The sequence below is a fragment of the Cupressus sempervirens genome, chromosome 7 (genome assembly GCF_028749045.1).
Source record: "Cupressus sempervirens isolate cs-2001-9-10 chromosome 7, ASM2874904v1, whole genome shotgun sequence".
In the NCBI taxonomy this organism is placed as follows: Eukaryota; Viridiplantae; Streptophyta; class Pinopsida; order Cupressales; family Cupressaceae; genus Cupressus; species Cupressus sempervirens.
Window position 1 is genome coordinate 847,407,897 of NC_143124.1, and position 20,564 is coordinate 847,428,460.

General features: G+C 34.2%; 1 protein-coding gene across 1 annotated transcript; it reads right to left on the bottom strand.

Moving 5' to 3' along the window:
• Window positions 1-14,756: 14,756 nt before the first annotated feature.
• Window positions 14,757-19,898, bottom strand: LOC149550074 (microtubule-associated protein RP/EB family member 1A-like). Its single transcript, XM_089793216.1, has 8 exons — window positions 18,963-19,898; window positions 18,569-18,637; window positions 17,917-18,003; window positions 17,615-17,724; window positions 16,826-17,010; window positions 16,369-16,439; window positions 16,132-16,245; window positions 14,757-15,389 (listed from the first exon to the last, which is right to left on the bottom strand). The coding sequence occupies exons 1-8, from the start codon at window positions 19,047-19,049 to the stop codon at window positions 14,979-14,981; spliced, it is 1,134 nt and encodes a 377-aa protein (XP_089649342.1). The 5' UTR covers window positions 19,050-19,898; the 3' UTR covers window positions 14,757-14,978.
• Between the last annotated feature and the right edge of the window lie 666 nt (window positions 19,899-20,564).

The window sequence follows — 20,564 nt, forward strand, 5'->3', positions numbered from 1 at the left end:
TGTCGATTATATTTCTCATATGGTTAAAGATTAATAATGTTGATATTTATCATAATAGTTGGATAACTGATCCAATCCCCCCCAATTATATTGGTGGACTTTACTTTCTAACAACCCCCATTTTGGCCACTTGACCAAATGAGGGCCCTCTTATTTCTTTTTTTGTTTTTTTGTTTTCTTTCTTGATCCCAATAAGTCATGTACATGTAAGTCATAATGTGGGCTCTTTTCACTCTTGATAGTTCAATGGTAACTTGATAGGGGTTAAGGTATTTTAGTTTTCCCCTCTTTTTCTCTCCTTTATCATTTTTGTTTCTGTTCTTTCTTAGCTTGGAGTCTTAATGTTTAGGTTAATTGCAAAAATCCATTTCATAGTTTTGCCAATATTTCAGACTTAAATCACACTTTCAGGGTTTGGAGTTCCATAGTTTCATTGGAGTTTTAGAGTTTAAAGTTTCGTAGGAATTTTGGAGTCTAAATGCTTGCTAGAGTTTCAAAGTTTCATAGTTCAGATCTTTCTCAAAGTTTCAAAGTTTTACATCTTTTTTGGAGTTTCAAAGTTTTAGAGTCAGATTTTTTAGAGTTTCAAAATCCAAAGGGTTTTCGTAGATTTGAGGTTTTAGATTCCAAAGACTTGTCAAAGTTTTGGGGTTTCAAAGTTCAAAGTTTTATTGGAGTTTTGGGATTTTAGGATTCTTTCAACTCTAAACCCCCAAAAATGTTATCAAGTTATCAAACCCCTTAGATGTTAGTCCCCACATTCTACATTTACCTACAAACATTGTGTCGAATCTCATCAGAATTTCAAGGTTTAGACCCCTAAAACTCTTAAATGGTTTCCAATGTCTGCACCCGCAAAACCCCAGTGACTCAACTATAAATGCAAAGAAAATCAATTAAAAAGGTGAATTTATTAGGGTCATCAGATCTCACAAGTTTGAAAGGAGTCATCATGGTCCACAATCCTAAAGAATAAAAACTACATGAAAGGGTTTTAATCTTGGAACTTATCTTCTTCTATTTATAAATTATATTTGGTTTATTAATTTTTTTGCTTTAGAGTAGTTTTCCTTTGTTTTGCAAAATTTCGTAGTTTGTTTTCTTTAGTTAGATTTCTTGTTTTCAATAAAAATTTTGATAATTTTATTTATTTTTTGATGTAGACTAATGGAGAACATCTTCAATGCTTTGATATTAACATCAAGATTTAACTGTGTGATTTTGAGTCAAACTCATTGACCCTTATTTCATGAGTAGTGATTCAACATAAATCCATCTCTCGTGAGAATAAATGAAACACTTAGCACTCATTGGATCTAGGTGATGCTCACAAGGGTGAAGCACTGGGACTTCCCGAGAGGTCACCTATCCCAGTACTACTCCAACTTGAGCATGCTTAACTATAGAGTTTCCTCCATGGTTAAACCCAAATCTTTCAATCCCATTTGCAAAACCTTCACCAAGTGTTGTTCATTATGAAACATTCATTAGAAAGCCTCTTAATCTCATAAATTGATAACTTACACAACAAGTCAAATTGTGATATTAATATCAAGATTTAACTATGTTAGTTTGAGTCAAACTCATTGACCCATGTTTCATGAGTAGTGATTCAACATGAACCCATCTCTCATGAGAATAAATGGAACACTTAGCACTCATTGGATCTAGGTGATGCTCACAGGGGTGAAGCACCGATTTCTTGAGAGGTCACCCATCCCAGTACTACTCCAACCTGAGTGTGCTTAACTACGAAGTTTCCTCCATCGTTAAACCCAAAGCATGCAACCCCATTTGAAAAACCTTCACCAAGTGTTTTTCCTTGTGAACCATTCATTAGAAAGCCCCTTAAGCTCATCAATTAATAAGTAGGAGATAATTTCTACAACAAGTCAAATTGTGATATTAATATCAGGATTTAACTGTGTGATTTTGAGTCAAAATCATTGACCCATGTTTCATGAGTAGTAATTCAAAATGAATCCATCTCTCATGATAATAAATGAAACAATTAGAACTGATTGGATCTAGGTGATGCTCACAGGGGTGAACCACTAGGACTTCCTAGGAGGTCACCCATCCCAATACTACTCCTACCTAAGCATGCTTAACTACAAAGTTTCCTCCATGGTTAAACCAAGAGCTTGCAACCCCATTTGCAAAAAACTTCACCAAGTGTTGTGTCTTATTAACCATTCATTAGAAAGCCCCTTAATCTCATCCATTGATAAGTAGGAGATAATTTCCACAACAAGTCAAAATGTGATATTAATATTAGGTCTTAACTATGTGATTTTGATTCAAACTCATTGTTCCATGTTTCATGAGTAGTGATTCAACATGAATAAATCTCTCATGAGAATAAATGGAACACTTAGAACTCATTGGATCTAGGTGATGCTTATAGGGGTGAAGCACTAGGACTTTTGGGAGGTCACCCATCCTAGTACTACTCCAGCCTGAGCATGCTTAACTATGGAGTTTCCTCCATGGTTAAACCCAAAGCTTGTAACCCCATTTTCAAAACCTTCACCAAGTCTTGTGCCTTATGAACCATTCATTAGAAAGCTCCATAAGCTCATCAATTGATAAGTAGGAGATAATTTCCATCGCAAGTTAAATTATGATATTAATATTAAGATTTAACTGTGTGATTTTGAGTCAAACTCATTGACCCATGTTTCATGAGTAGTGATTCAACATGAATCCATATCTCATGAGAATAAATGGAACACTTAGCACTCATTGGATCTAGGTGATGCTCACAGGGGTGAAGCACGGGGACTTCCCAGGAGGTCACCCATCCCAATACTACTCTAGCTTTAATGTACTTAACTATGGAGTTTCCTCCATGGTTAAACCCAAAGCTCGCAACCCCATTTGCAAAACCTTCACCAAGTGTTGTGCCTTATGAACCATTCATTAGAAAGCTTATTAATGGGGTTGCAAGCTTTGGAAATTATCTCCTACTTATCAATTGATGAGCTTAAGGGGCTTTCAAATGAATGGTTCATAAGGCACAACACTTGGTGAAGGTTTTGCAAATGGGGTTGCAAGCTTTGGGTTTAACCATGGAGGAAACTTCATAGTTAAGCATGCTCAAGTTGGAGTAGTACTAGGATGGATGACCTCCCATGAAGTCCTAGTGCTTTAGCACTATGAGCATCACCTAGATCCAATGAGTCATAAGTGTTCCATTTATTCTCATGAGAGATGGATTCATGTTGAATCACTACTCATGAAACATGGTTCGATGAGTTTAACTCCCAATCATATCGTTAAATCTTGATATTAATACCACAATTTGAATTGTTGTGGAAATTATCTCCTACTTATCAATTGATGAGATTAAGGGGCTTTCTAATGAATGTTTAATAAGGCACAACACTTCATGAAGGTTTTGAAATTGGGGTTGCAATCTTTGGGTTTAACCATGGAGGAAACTTCGTAATTAAGCATGCTTAGGTTGGAGTAGTACTAGAATGGGTAACCTCTTGGGAAGTCCCAGTGCTTCAGCCCTATGAGCATCACATAGATCCAATGAGTGATAATTTTTCCATTTATTATCATGAGAGAAGGATTCATGTTGAATCACTACTCATGAAACAAGGGTCAATGGTTTTGACTCAAAATCACATAGTTAAATCCTGATATTAATATCACAATTTGACTTGCTATGGAAATTATCTCCTACGTATCAATTGATGAGCTTAAGGGGGTTTCTAATGAATGGTTAATAAGGCACAACACTTGGTTAAGGTTTTAAAAATGGGGTTTCTAGCTTTGGGTTTAACCATGGAGGAAACTCCCTAGTTAAGGGTGCTCAAGCTAGAGTAGTACCAAGATGGGTGACCTCTCAAGAAGTCCCAATGCTTTACTCCTGTGAGCATCACTTAGATCCAATGAGTGCTAAGTGTTCCACTTGTTCTCATGAGAGATGGATTCATGTTGAATCACTACTCATGAAACATGGGTCAATGAGTTTGACTCACAATCACATAATTAAATCCTAATATTAATACCACAATTTGACTTGCTGTGGAAATTATGTCCTACTTATCAATTGATGAGCTTAAGGGGCTTTCTAATGAATGTTCATAAGGTACAACACTTGGTGAAGTTTTTTCAAATGGGGTTTCTAGCTTTGGGTTTAACCATGGAGGAAACTCCATCGTTAAGTGCATTCAGGCTAGAGTAGTACTAAGATGGGTGACCTCCCAGTGCTTCACCCCTATGAGCATCACCTAGATCCAATAAGTGCTAAGTGTTCCATTTATTCTCATGAGAGATGGACTCATGTTGAATCACTACTCATGAAACATGGTTCAATGTGTTTGACTCAAAATCACACAGTTATATCCTGATATTAATATCACAATTGACTTGCTATGGAAATTATCTCCTACTTATCAATTGATGAGCTTAAGGGGCTTTCTAATGAATAGTTCAAAAGGAACAACACTTGGTGAAGGTTTTTCAAATGGGGTTGCAAGGTTTTGGTTTAACCATGGAGGAAACTTTGTAGTTAAGCACGCTCAGGCTGGAATAGTACTAGGATGGGTGACCTCTCGGGAAGTCCTAGTGCTTCACCCCTATGAGCATCACCTAGATCCAATGAGTGCTAAGTGTTCCATTTATTCTCATGAGATATTAATTCATGTTGAATCACTACTCATGAAACATGGGTCAATGAGTTTGACTCAAAATCACATAGTTAAATCCTGATATTAATATCACAATTTGACTTGTTGTGAAAATTATCTCCTACTTATCAATCTTCAATGCTACCAATAAAGTACACATTCTAGATTAGAGAACACATTTAACATTGAGTAATCTCCCTAACTTGATTATTGAAATAGACATCAACCATATGGTATCTAATGAGTTCCTAAAGAGCATTGACACTATTAATGGTAGAATAATTTTGATCTCATCATGAAAGTTATTGAATATTACAATATGAATGAGAGGATATTGAACAAATCCAAAAGGTAGGTTTCTCAACATCTTAAGATATTTTGGAAGAATCAAAACCACTTGGCATTCATGAAACTTCACAATTTTGAATAAATGGACACCACCATAGAGAAATTTTGATAGGCATTTATGAGTGTTCTACCTCAGCACTAGTTTTCTTTCCTTTATTTGTTTCTTAGTTTTCAATATTATTTCATTCATAGACTCAAGCTATGGCCCAAAATGAAGAAAAGGAAGAAGTCATGTTTTTGGGGAAAAAATAAAATTAGACTCAAGTTATGGCCCAAATGAAGAATTTTAGGAGGAAATGACAAACTTTTGGAAAATCACATTTTTGGAAAAAACCAAAAAAATTGGGGTTGAATTTGAATGAAAAATGTCATTTTTTAATGTTTAAAAGGATTAGCATGGGCTACATAAATTAACAATAGTTTCTGTCTTCAAGTTCATGCATTAGAATAAACTACAAAGCTAATTGGAGACATTTTTGGTGAAGAACCACTTCAACTTCACTTCATTCTAGAAATCTAGGGCATTCTTTTGGTTGCAAACTTAGATAATTTTTGCATGAAATATCAAATTCAGAAATTATTAGTATATATTAGAAGTAGTTTTGGGGATTTGAATTCAAGTTTAGAATTTATGACGCTCATTTTAGATGCCTAGAAACTATAATTACGAGTTTTATGATTTTGTGTTGTACAAACTATATAATCACATTTGTGTATTGTAATTTAAGTATAAGATAATTTGCACAAGGATACAATATGAAATTGGTGTTGCATTCATGGTGTGTGTGAATTTCAAGAATTCATTTTAAGAATTTAAGATCCAAGTTTATTTCTTTTGTGATTATTCTCACAAATCAATTAGTTGGTGTTTACTATGATTCATTTTGCCCATTGTGGTAAATGATTGAAAATAATTTGATTGTTCACACTTGAGGATGATTTTTTCTTTCTTGTGTGCATGTTTGATATGGCTTCATAATTAATGAATCCTGAGATAATCTTAAATTGCTATTGGCAATTGCATCTACTTGGTATGATTTGTGGGCATTTAATTTCATATGCTTGTGGGTTTCCTTTATCTTGTTCAGTATTGATATGTGAGTGAGATTCATCATAGTTTATGTCGATTAAAATTTTATATTAGTTATATGGTTGAATTGTTCTTACATTAATCTATTGATGTTTTTTGACAAGACAAGGTTAGAATTTAAATGCATCATAGGAATTGAATCATATTGCATTGGTAAATTTGTATGCATGATAGTATACTTAAAATATGAAAAAAAAAAGTTGTCAAGTGTGTTTGTTTCCAATTTCAAAGTTTAGAACTAGAAAAGGCCTCTTCGTGTATTCATATTATCTTCAACCAAGTCTCCACGCAGTTGTAGTTGTACCACAACCACTAAGAACCTTGGAAGTGACTCTCATTCTTTCAAGAGAGGGATTCACATCACATATCCCTATGATTACCTCATGTAAAAATGATGCTCAATATGAACAAATATTGATGTAGTGTTTACAAATTATATTAGTTCAGGGTTTGTTTGGTTGTTGGAATAGGAATAGTAAATTAGGAATATGTTTTCTTTTTTTCGTTTGGTGTGGCAATTGGAATTGTGAATAGGAATACATATTCCCATTTTACCCCTAAAATGAGCTTATGTCCATTCCCAAAAATAGTTGTTATTGGAATATCCATTCTTATTCTCAATTCCAATGCCTACAACCAAACAAACCCTTATATACATAAGTAACTTGAATTGAATACAAAATCAACATATCTCTAAACATAAAATAAACAAATAAAAGTATGAAGTATGTATTTTTCTTATAGAAACTTATCCTATTTTAATTTAGAATGAGTATTCTATAAAGCATGTTCTCTAACATCAAATAGTTCTATAGTTGACAGGATTTATTTTCTAATAAAATCAAGATTGTTATTTATTGCTTTTGGTAGAGGGTGAGGTAAATCAAGATTGTTATTTATTGCTTTTGGTAGAGGGTGAGGTAGAAACTTGTTATTGATTGTGCTAGCTTTTAATATAGAAATATATGATAGAAATATTTTTTAACTATATTTATTATGTAAAATAATAGAATTTTAAAACAACAAAGAAATACAAGAATATGTTTCAAGTTGGAATAAACAAAAAAAATCAAGTATCCTTAAATCTATTACAAAAATTATATAACTTAAAATCCACCAATAATAAATTGCACACAATCATATCTAGAAGCTTTCCTATGCTAACTATTTGAATCACAAATTAAATCTTAAAAATTATACTTGAAACAATTATTTCTTGGTTGAGTGTGCAATGAAATTATTTTAAGTATGTTGACTTTGATCATTACCATTTTTAGAACCCTTTATTTATCATTTGGCTAAAATTGACCAAGAAACAAAGTTACTCAAATTAACCAAAGTCAATGAGGTCTATAAAGATGTATACCAAAAGTAGGATACTCAAAAAAAAGTGACCCAATAAAGTCTACGAAGAAATGTATGCATGCTCGAAAAATGGCTCAAAAAGGTCTACAAAGATGTATGCACAAAAAATACTCAACATAAAAAGTGTTAGTGTAGTTTTTTATTTTTCCTATTTTGCTAGGTTTTTCCTACACTTTTAATAATCTCGCTTAGGTTAATAAAGCATGTATTATTAGGTGAATGGTTGTGAGGTGTCACCTTCCTACATGTGAGCATCCATTAGCTATCTTGGGAAGATACTTTGTTATCTTTAGTCTGATAGATGGTTGCTCCTCATTGGTTGGTGTTGCCACCTCCTCCCTCTTCCTAGTCTATATAAGCATGCTACCTAGGTTGTATTTGCATCTCTTGTTTTTGCATCCTCTTAATGCTATTTTGCTTCCAGCATTTGCATTACTCTCTTGGAGACTAACTCTATGATACTATTTTGATTTTGTATCATTTGTATTCATAATTTAGATATTTATTCTTTGCACTAGTTTTCTAGGTTATTAATCTTATTAGATTCTAACATGGTCTCAGAGCTTTTCTATGTGCAAGAGTAGATTTTAGTTTCCGTATTTGAGAGATTCGGGGGGGGGGGGGGCTAATAAACTTTATTGTAGTTTTTTGAAAAATGAAGTATGCTCTTCTCTTGCATCTTTGGATGATCCTGAGAATCAAAAAAGTTTTGACAAAAATGGTTTTTCTCTGGGGTTTCAATCTCAAATCTGACAACCAACTTGCATATTTGAAGTTTTCAATCAGTATTGCAGGTTCCAACATACCATTGATGGACTTAGGAAGCTGATCTAGCATTTGCATGTCATATTTTGGTTGCTGGGGTCATTTTTTAATTTTTGGAGCCGTTTCTTACTATTAAAGGCGTCCAATTTACACTACAGCAGCATCTTCTGTACATCAAAAAGAAAAACGCTTTCTGAATTTTGTTCGCAGCCCCGAAAAACCATCTAAGCATCTTTTAAATTTTGCATGCAAGCTGTATATTTTGCAGAATTGAGCATGCAAAACTAGAGCCATACTCCTCTCCATTGGCAGTCGCAGATTTGAACGCAGTTTTCAAATGTCTCGTTCTTGCTCATACAGACTCCGATTTTGATGATTCTTGTTATGAACTTCGCTATTTTTTTGTGCTCTATCCACTAGTGGAGTTGTTTTTTAATTTTCATGCATGAATTCTTCAGAAATTGCAGATTCTCAGCCATGATTGTGCACAGTTCTCATTTTGAAAACTTCGGAGGATCATAACTTTCTCATACGACCTCGTATCGAGGCAATTCTTTTTTTGGAAGTGCATGATTTTTCGAGTAGATCGCAGTGGTGCTATTTGTTTCCTTGATTATTGTGCCCAAGTTTCACTTTTAGCATATGCTCTTCATGAGGAGGCCCTGTCAGTTTTTCTTCCGTAACTTGAGCATACAGACGTATTTTTTCGATCCAAAAAATGCGTCGGAAAGCTGGTTTTGAGATGGAGATGATGGTATAGGTTTTTTAAATTTTTGCTACAGTCTGGTTTCCTATTTTGGCAGTCAAAGCTAGATGTTCTATTTTGCCTTGCGGGAGCCATATCTCGCTCATTCAAACTCTTTTCTGGGCTTGCCAGATATCGTTGGAAAGTTGGTTCTATAAATTATTTAGTTGCAAAGGTCTTTTATCCAGATTCTGCTCTAGGTTCTTTCTCCTTCGAGTTTTGCACTTTCGCACTCTGGCGGATTACTTAGATTCTATAAGTCCTGGAATCTCTTCTTCTGTTCTTTTGGCTCACTCTTCTTTCTAACTTCTGAGCATTGTATGCTTCTATTCTGTTGCATTCTTTTTTCTGTAAACGCACTGAGATAAAGTGCCTGCTTTTGCATATCTGGGATCTTGTACACCTTGTGTTTGTTTGTACTCACACTCAGTTATAAAGTGCCATGGGGGGTCATGATGTTTTTCCATTTTGTGCTCATCCACCTTTTTCAAATGAATTTTTCTTCCATGACATTAGCCCATGCAGTGTGTCGGTGACATCGCCCTTTATCTTGTGCTTGTACTTCTATTAAACTTTTGGTGTTCCTGATTCTTCTTCTTGCAGATGTTTTTGGCATTGCATTTTAGTGTTCTTGTCACCCCTCTCCCTGTTCAGCATTATGGTGGGGTTCACCTGTTGGCTCTATTGCTTCTTTGGTTCGGTTGAGTGATCTACGTATTTAGTTTTTGTTCCTATGTACTAGGCGGATGCAATGGCTAAGCACCTATGCATTTCAGTGAGATGGTTCATCTACTATATAGACACTCATTCATTCCTACCCTTGGAGGTCACCTCTTCGATTGATCGGCTCTTCAGACTTTGTCTTCTCTACCTGGTCATGCACTATTTCAATGGGGGTTCCAGCAATTTCTTCTGATAGTGTTTGCAGCTTCATGCTTCGGAGATGCTTCATGCTCTTTTTTGTTCCTCTCTTTGGGACATTTCCTAGATTGGAGGCTTAGTTTCCTTCATCTAGTTCTTTTTCTTGTATTGGGTACCTGATCAGGCCTTGTTGTCAGGACCCATTTTTCTGCTTTCATAGCTTTGCTAGGTTAGCATCCACCTAAGCTTCACTTATGGGGGGGTGTTAGTGTAGTTTTTTTATTTTTTCTATTTTGCTAGGTTTTTCCTACACTTTTAATAATCTCGCTTAGGTTAATAAAGCATGTCTTATTAGGTGAATGGTTGTGAGGTGTCACCTTCCTACATGTGAGCATCCATTAGCTATCTTGGGAAGATACTTTGCTATCTTTAGTCTAATAGATGGTTGCTCCTCATTGGTTGGTGTTGCCACCTCCTCCCTCTTCCTAGCCTATATAAGCATGCTACCTGGCTTGTATTTGCATCTCTTGTTTTTGCATCCTCTTAATGCTATTTTGCTTCCAGCATTTGCATTACTCTCTTGGAGACTAACTCTATGATGCTATTTTGATTTTGTATCATTTGTATTCATAGTTTAGATATTTATTCTTTGCACTAGTTTTCTAGGTTATTAATCTTATCAGATTCTAACATGGTATCAAAGCTTTTCTATGTGCAAGAGTAGATTTTAGTTTTCGTATTTGAGAGATTCGGGAGGGGGGGGGGCTAATAAACTTTATTGTAGTTTTTTGAAAAACGAAGTATGCTCTTCTCTTGCATCTTTGGATGATCTTGAGAATCAAAAAAGTTCATTAGCCCCTATAACACTAAAGAACCAAAAATAGGTGAAAAGGTTTTAAGCTTAGAGCTTCTACGCTTCTAGTTGTGTTTTTTTTGTTTGGTTTCTTTTTTTATTTGATTGATAAGAGGCTGAAGCCAAGATCAATTACAATTATGTGTTGTGATTAATTATTATTATTATTAAATTATTTATTAAGTTCAAGTAGTAGACTCAAACCTAAGACCTCCTAGATAAGAGGCTCCAATTTACTGTTGTGTTGTAGTCTCTTGCCAAAGAAGACAATTTTTTTTTTGGTTTCTTAGTTGTTTGGCTTTAGAGTATTTTTCCACAATTTGATAGTTTGTTTTCTTTAGTTCGATTTCTTGGTTTTTAATAAAAAGATGTTGATAGATTTTTATTATTAGTGTAGAATTGTGGAGATGTCTTCAATGCTACTAATAAATTACATGTTCGTAGGTTAGAGCACACTATCAACACCAGGAAATCTCCATAGCCAAATTACTAAAACAAACATTGATCATATGGGTTTCAATGAGTTCCTAAAGAGCATTGCCAACACCAATGGTAAAACACTACTAATCTCATCATGAAAGTTACTAATATTACAATCTAAATGAGAGGATATTGAACAAATCCAAGGTCAAGTTATCAACATCTAAATATTTTATAGAAGAGTTAAACCCACTTAGAATTAATGAAACTTCACAATTTTGACGAAATAGTTGTAACCAAAGAGAAATTTTAACAAGCATTTATGAATGTTCTACCTCAACACTACTATTCTTTCCTTTATTTGTTCATGCAGTTTTCACCTTTCTTTCATTCATAGACTCAAGCTATGGCCCAAAATGAAGATAGAGGAGAAATGACAAAATTTTGAAAATTTGCATTTTTGAGAAAAAGACAAAAGTAGACTCCAGTTATGGCTGGAAATGAAGAAAATGAAGATAGAGGAGAAATGACAAAATTTTGAAAATTTGCATTTTTGAGAAAAAAACAAAATTAGACTCCAGTTATGGCTGGAAATGAAGAAAATGAAGAAAGGACGAAATTTTGTAAAATCACATTTTTGAGGTTTTTTTGGGGTTGAATTTGCTTGGAAAATATCATTTTAAATGTTTACAAGGTTTAGCCTGGCTTGCATATACCAACAATAGTTTATTCCTTTGATTTCATGCATCAGAATCAACTATAAAGCTGATTGGAGGCATTTGTGGTTAAGAACCACTTCAACTTCACTTCATTCTGGAAATCTAGGGCATTTTTGTGGCAGCGAATTTGCATAGTTTTGGCATTGTAATGGATAGAAATCAAAGTCAGCATATAATAGTATAGATTAGAAGTAGTTTTGAGGATTTTAAGTAGAGTTCAGAATTTATAACACCCATTTTAGATGCCCAAAAACTTTAGTTACGGGTTTCATGATTTTGCATTGTAAAAACTATATAAATACAACTGGGTATTGTAATAAGGATTAAATATTTTACATAAGGATACAATATGAAATTGTTGTTGCATTTATGGTGTGTCTAGCTATCATGTACATGAGTTATATGTGTGTGTGTGAGTGTATGTGTATTTTCTCTCATGATTATTCATGAAGTGATTTGTTTTGATCATTGTAATAAATAATTGAAAATTATTTTATTGTTTGTACTTGAGGATGGATTTGTCTTGTTTAGGGGCATATTTGATATGGCTTTACAATTTGATGAATTCTAAGATATCTATTACCTATTAAATTTCCATTGCTAGTTACATCTACTTGGTTTGATTTATGAGCATTAAATTTCATATGCTTATGGGTTTCCTTTATCTAATTACATATTTGATATGCGAGTGTATTTATGTCCATTAGAATTTCATTTTAATAATTTTCTTGAATTGTTGTTACTTTTATCTATTGATATTTTTTGACAAAATAGGGTTAGAACTAAAGTTCATCATAGGATTTGAATCACATTGCATTGCTAAATTTGTGTGCATGATAGTATTCTTGAAACCTTAAAAAAAGAGTTTCAAGTGTATTTATTTCCAATTTCAAAGTTCAGAACTAGCAAATACCTTCCCGTGTATTCAATTATCTTCAACCGAGTCTCCATGTGGTTGTGGTTGTACAAAAACCATTGACAATCTTGGGAGTAACTCTCATTCTTTCCACAGAGGGATTTGCATCACAAAATTCTATTAGTTTATATGCCTAAATAACTTGAATTAAATATAAAATTGACATATCTCAAACATGACTAAAGGAAACCCATAAAAGTATGTAGTATATATTTTTCTCATAAAAGTATTCCAGTTTAAATTTAGAATGAGTATTCTAAAAAGCCTATTCTTTAACATCAAATGGTTCTATAGTTTTTGTTTCTTTAAAGGAAAAGGTCTATAGACCTATACTTATATTAAAGAATGGGAACATTACAAAAGAGGGAAAGCTGCCCAGCATATAGCAGCAGAGGAGGCGATGCCAGATTGAAGCCCATATCTAGAGACAATTTGATACTCTCCAAGAGAGTGTGTGCCTCTGTAATGTTATTAGTAGCATCAGGGATTCTGGAATAAGAGGCCCTTAGTATATTACTGGAATGATTTCTGATAACACAACCCGGCCCTGCTCTGCCTGGGTTCCCCTTAGAGGCCCCATCAAAATTAAGCTTAACAAAAGATCTAGAAGGTGGCTGCCACTTGATTTCTCTTCTAATATCTTTCTTGGATGTATTACCCACCAAAACTCCCCAGAAAGGGATATGAATTTGTTTCTAATTGTTAAGGAATTTAGAATCGAAAGAAGTGAATGTAGAAGATAAGTTTTTTGTCCTCATGACATAAGAATATCAATAAACACATTCAGATATTGAATGTTCCATCAATGCACACACTTTATCAATCTCTAAGGATTCTTTCCTGAAAACCTCTTGTTTCTTTCCCACCAAATCCCCCAAACTACAAGAGCAGGAACAACCCTCCATTTTGCCAAAAAAAGGAACCCTTATGTAACGGGCCAACCAATCAGCTAGCGAGGAAGGGACCTATGAACAGGACCACACCAACCAAATCTGTCCATAACTTTACCCCAGCATTCATGGGAAAACTCACAAGTGAGAAGGAGGTGATCAGCATCTTCTCTAATTTTCCCACACAAGACACACATAAAATTTTCTGAGATACCCAGTCTCTGAAGTCTATCCCTATTGAGAATATGCTTATGAAGCACTAGCCAAAGAAATGTACCAGCCTTGGGGAGGACCACATCATGCCAACAAAAGGAGAATTCCCTAGACTTTGCTGAATACACACTATTGATTGAGGAATAACCATCTTTGACTGAATACTTATTGAATGACCAAATTAGATTATCCTCTTCATTGGAAATAAAGATAGACCTCTGATTAAGGATTATAAGCAGTTCTGATTTTTCCTCTCCTGAGATCATGCCATCTGGTTCTGTAGTTGAAAGAAATTATTTGCCAATAAAATGAAGATTCCTATTTATTTCTTTCAGTGGAGGGTGAGGTAAGACTTGTTAATGATTGTTTTAGCTTTGAAGTTTTCCAATAAAAAAGTGTCACAAGTACCATAGATGTCTATTTAGTTATTTTATGGAAGTATATTGCATGTTCTAATTCTTATCATAAATGAGAAGTGTAGATAATTGTTGAGCACATGAAATTCTTCTTTGTCATCAAAAGAATGAAGGCCTTCAAATTTTCATCTAATTGTATGCGTTTAACATATTTTTAACTATAAGTAGATTGCCAAAATGACATCAACACCATAGAACTCAGCAGTTACACCTACTTATTCAACACTGTATTTTGATTCTACTCTTCTAAAAGGAACATCTGCTTTCACAAATCCTTCTTTATCTACTAGAATGATCCAAAATGTCTAGAAAGACTTCGACATACAACATAAAAGAAACTCACGCCCCTTTTATCAAAAGTCTTATCTACTAGAACAATTCAAAATGGTTAGAAACACTTCCACACACTACATAAAAGAAATTTGTGCTCCTTTTATCAAAAAACTAAATTCTAGATAATTATTAAGCACAAGGAATTCTTTATCATCAAAAGAACAAAGGCCTAGCACACATTGATCAAATCTCAATTAGCATATAATATAATCAACATAATAGGCCATTTCAAAACTTATGATATGTTTCCTATCCCAATACACCAATTTTGACAATTTTAATTTTGCTACTCTCTACACTCCATGGTGACAGTAGAGTGCATTGAGACTTGACTTCAGCACCACAATTTTTTTCCAAAAATCAGACCCAAATGTGCACGAACAATCAGTATTTAGTTAAATCTATACACTCACTGCAGCTGACGCTGTACTGTTGAAGCTCTCCTCAAAGAAACATGGAGCATGCTGCTTATATTGGTCTACAGGATCAGTATTAGTATTAGTACTAATATTACTGTTTCCATTCATAATAACTGAAGTATTAGCTCGCCTTTCAACAGTTGAATCACATTCCAAAATGTCACAATGGAACTCTTCAACTGAATCGCCAAGAATCTCTCCTTTGTAGTCTGCTGCTGAATCATACAAAGACAAATCATCTCGCTCCAAAAGCCCTTGGGATCTAGGAGGTTGGACATCTGAGACCTCAGAAACAAGGCTTGAGGTTTCATTGTCTTGTCCATTTGGGGCTTCAAATTCAGAATCAGCATTATAATGATCTGAATACAAGAGTCTCTGAATGCTTCTTATGGCCTGAGATAAAGAACAAAGTTATGTTAATGTAAATGACCAAACTAGGTAAGCTTGAGAACAAGAAGATTTTCACAATCAATATGAAACTATCAAATTTTATGCTTTTGGATTTGATTGTGTGATAATTTTTGCATCAACATTTTGGATCACACTCTGTGATCCATCATCAAAATAAGAGAAAGAAAGCATCATGAGAAGTATGACGCAAAACTTAAAATTCTTAATTACAGTAGCAATGATGCTCTTTTTCTCTTATCTTGAAGATGGATCACAGAGTATGATCCAAAATGTTGATTAAAAAATAATCACACAATTGAATCCAAAAGCGTAAAATTTGATAGGTAAGTATAACCAAAAACTTAAAATTCTTAATTACAGTAGTAATGAGTCAAATACACTAAATAACTAAAATCCATGAATTGATGAAGATAGCTTCTGGATTTGATCGTGTTTAGTTTATGCGTCAACATTTTGGATCAGATTCGATTGTGTTTGGTTTTAGCATCAACGTTTTGGATCACACTCCAATCCATCATTACTTTTCCTTCATTAACACTACTACATTCTAATGATTGATTACAGAGCATGGTCCAAAACATTAATGCAAATCTAATGCACAATCGAATCCAGAAGCTACCTTTATCAATAGCAATGAGTGTTAAAATAGCTCCATGAGCTCATAACTAGGCTTTCAGATAGAAACAAGTGTTTATCTTATTGCAACTAAGGTTGTCAGACATACTGGAACTTGTAGCAGTTTAGGGTTTGCACATATGTTCTCAATGTCCCTGAGTTTTCCAAAGTAAAAGTTTCTTTCCTTCTCCAAATTGTCAACTGCGACCTTGAGTTCTGCAACCTGCAATCTCATCGTTTTACATGGTGACATACAATGAGATAGTGTTTTCATAGACAAATAATGGATTTAAAATATCTAAAATGAGGCTTGAAAACGGAATATAGAAATTGATGCAGTATATACTTGTTCAAATAAGGCCCTGATTTGTAATGTAGCTTCTGATGATGATTGGTTGTTTCGGGTACCTTTACTTGCTGTAGACAACATTAGGAACATAAAGGTATGCTGATTAAATGCACATTAAAATGAAGCTTGAAACTCTGGCAATGAACATAACTATAGTATCTTACAATACTAAAACTGTTCCTAGAGTTAGAGATGGAAGAGATCTTTATTATACTGCTATCAGGATTCAATTGCGTAGGTTTCAAATTAAGCTCATTGATTCATGCTTCATGAGTAGTGTTTCACAAGAAACAAATGGAGAGGCAATGAGTGCAAGTGTACCATTCACTCTCACAAGAAATTGGTCCTTGTGAGCAACGCATGAAACATGGGCCAACGAGTTTGACTCAAGAACTTATCATAATTTGACTTAATATGGAAAATATCACCAACTTATCAATGAAAAGAATCTTACAATATCCATCCAAACTACCATTAGAATCTGCTTGATGGGAACTAAGGGCTGGTCTTTCAGGCGTGGAGTTTGCTGATGTCTTCATTGGCCCTGGAATTTGAGAATTCTGAGCCAGAGCTGTTTTCCTATTGATTTCCTTTCCCCCCTTGCATATTTCCCTCCTCTCCGCCGCTCTATAAGGGCTCCTGCATGAACATGTATCAGTTAAGAATCTGCTGATATACTTGTTCTAAGATGAAAAGCATCAATGTTTGCCCCTGAGACAACATAGTGAGGACAAATATGTTAAACTTGCAATTCAGTATGATTGGCTTCAAACATTTCTATATTTTACATAATGTAATTTTCAATTCCTTACTACTTCACTCAGATCTATGTATAGAAGGCAAGAACCTACAACACAACGGTAATTCGTGAGCCTCTTATGTGGAAGGTCTTAGGCTCGAGTCTCTTTGAACTTAACAAATAATGATAATTAGTTTCAATAAATAATAGTACTGAGTCTAGTTACTGTTTGAATCCTATACATAATATAAAAAAATTTGGATTTAGATGTTCCAGCTCAAGTCAAGTTATGTCTGACCAATATAAGTGATCTATCAGCGTGAGAATGTATTTTTTCAAATTTTACCATGTCAAACCCCAATCCAAAAACAGGATTTTAGAATAATGATATCAAAAAATTATTTTAACGAACTATTGGAAAAGGCAGACTCTTGATTAAAGTAGAAATTTTCAAAGTTCTGCTAAAACCCACTAGAACATGATGAACAACCTATAACACCATACCTTGACGTAGGGATTCTGGCATACGTTGAGTCACAATATCGTTTCAGCCACTGCATAAATTCAAGATTGTCAAGTGGCCTTCCTTTCACGAGCTTGTTTACATCAATATGCTGTAACAGAGAAGATGGATTTTATGTTCAAGTCAAACAAAGAAAAGTAAATTTAATTAGTCCCATGATATAGTTGTCATTAATATAATAAAATCACAAATGAGCAAGATTAAAATTTAGAGCGGTTTGAGAACATAATAAATTAGCCATTCTATAGCTTTGACAGTTGCATAGGCAATTGTGTAAACTTACCTTAGCTATATTAAGCTTGTTGAAGACTTCCTGAAGGACCTTATAATTTTGGATCATCTCATACTCAGACTTGGCATCAAAATTAACCTATAACACAGAGATCACAGATGATGCATGAAAAACATAAACTTCAGGAATTCTTCGTTATTATCTGTTCCAACACATGGAACGGTGATACACAAAATGATTTTCTCACAACAGTAGGACTGAAAAAGATCATATGAAATAGGTCACCAAAAATGTTCTACAAAAATTTCCTTTTGCAATTAAGAATTCATACAAGCGGATTCAGCAGGATTGCACCCAGCTAGATATTTTGAGAATGTGTCTATAATCTGGAAAGCTTAATTACATCTCTTATGTTGAAGCCCAATTGTACATATACGAAGAAAGTGATGGAGAAGACTAAAACAACTACAATTCAGGATTTAAAAGGATTTCCAATGGCCACATTGGCAAATTATAGATTTCTACACCAGTGATCATAAAAATAGGCCAATATAATTTGTTTTTCAGATCGATGAGCATATTTAAAGGGTTAGGCTCGAAGGTGGAAATGGATTTTTTTTGTGAGTTCAAACTAAAAGCACGCCATGATAGAATTAAAACAATCTTCAAGACCATATAACAGTTTAAAAACATGTAAATAAACCTTGTGCATTGGTACAATTCCAGAGTTGCAGGCATCGATTAGCTGGCAATAAACAGCTCCAGAGGCCCCCTGTCACCAAAGAAACACATTAAAAACTCCACATGATCAAAGAAACGTGGGCAGATGCCAAACATATTGTAGCCAATAATTTTGGCCTAGGCTAATTTTTTTTTGATAAATCAGCCAATTAGCCATAATTAACTCATAATGTTTTCTCCTGTGGCATTCCAAGGGCACTCAAATCCAAAGAAAAAGTTTGAATCCCATGGACAGACTTTTTTGACTAGTATAAATAACCTTCCAATTTCAAGAGACTTGAGAATTTTTCCAAATTTGTTAATTGACGAATCAAAGTTTTTAGAATCTGACAAAAGATCTACAAAGATCTTCATACCTCTTCCACTTTGCTGATGCAGAGTTGCAGAGTGTTATTGATCCAGCTCAATATTTCATTGCGTCCCACAAAGTAAGCCCCCTCCATGGTGTTCTTGTGCTCCTCCCAATACAAGAAACCTATGGTGCCCCTATTTATTTCACTTCCAATCCACCCCACCCAAAACAATTATAGAAACAAGTTGCCTTCCCCACACCTTAAAATTCACTTACTCGTTCCCCCAATGACAGCAAAATCAATGAAAACAACAATCACTACACTTAAAATAACCTAAATTCTGTAAAGGCTGTAACAAGTCAATCAAGGAAAACATAATGTCAATTCCCAAATATCTTCTCCTCTAACCCAACTACTGAAAATGACTACACTGGGCAAGCTTCAATACTACTACACCCTATATCTAATTCTATTATACAATGTACATTAGATAACCTAACTCAGCAAAGATTCAGTGGGGTTTCTACAGTTGCAAGAGCATTCCATACATCCAATTTTCTTCACATAGTTGCAACCACTACAAGGATAGTAAGGAAAGGTAAGGTCCGGCAGGAGATTCCTATGCACCATTGTAGATGCATGTAAACCATATTTTTTAACAAACAAATGCGACTAGATTGATAAAGATAGGAAGAATGTGGAATAGGCTATAAAGCACCAAAATAGATGCATTCAGATTTCCATATTCATTGAAGAACAATTTGATAAGGATGGAAGAAATTCATTCAAAAACACTAAGATAATGATAGAAGAAATTCACTGACAAAGATAGAAAGGGGAGGCCAGAGCTATATGATTATGAGGAGGTAGATAGATGTATCCAATTCATCTTGCTCACCCACAAATGCAATCACAGGAGTTGAGGGGAAAAGCAGAGCAGAAAGGTTGCAAGAGATAAAGTTAGTTGCATCTAATTTTATATTCCCTCATTAATGTATTCACAAGAGAAAGGCATGGCAAGACAGTATATAGGTATACTTCAACAATTAATTCAAACACTAGGCTATAACAGAAGGTTTAATGAGGAATTATAAAATATTAATAAAGCTGGTTAAGTATAGATATCGACTATTTGTATATGGGTCTATAGATGGTTTATAATATGGGATTGTTTCATTTTTTTGATAGAGGCTCTTAATTGCATTACAAACAAGACGTACAAATATATTGGCTTTTATGAGATCTGAACTTGTGACAGTGACAGTTATGTCAAGAACACAGGCTACAGAACGCTTTTAAAATAATTCAGTCATAAATCTTAAAAAGAAAGCTCAACAAAAAAATTAACACTAATTAAGAAATCATTTTTATAAAAATGTAAGTAGGTGCAAAATACGAATTATATTCTTAAAATAGAATTCCTCTAGAACTTGTAGATAACCATTCTTAGAAATAAAGGGAAAGGTTAATGAAGAAGGCGAGCAGATCTCCAGCCAATGTGAAAGTGATGGTTCTTCACTACATTTGCTTGGATCTTAAAATATTGTTATTATTTTTACAAATTCCAGTTGGGTCTTTGTTGGTTGTGTTTTCAATGGAATTTTCTATTTTTATGTTTTTCAAAATTCAGTTGGATGTTTGTTTGTTGTGTTTTCATCAGGTTAT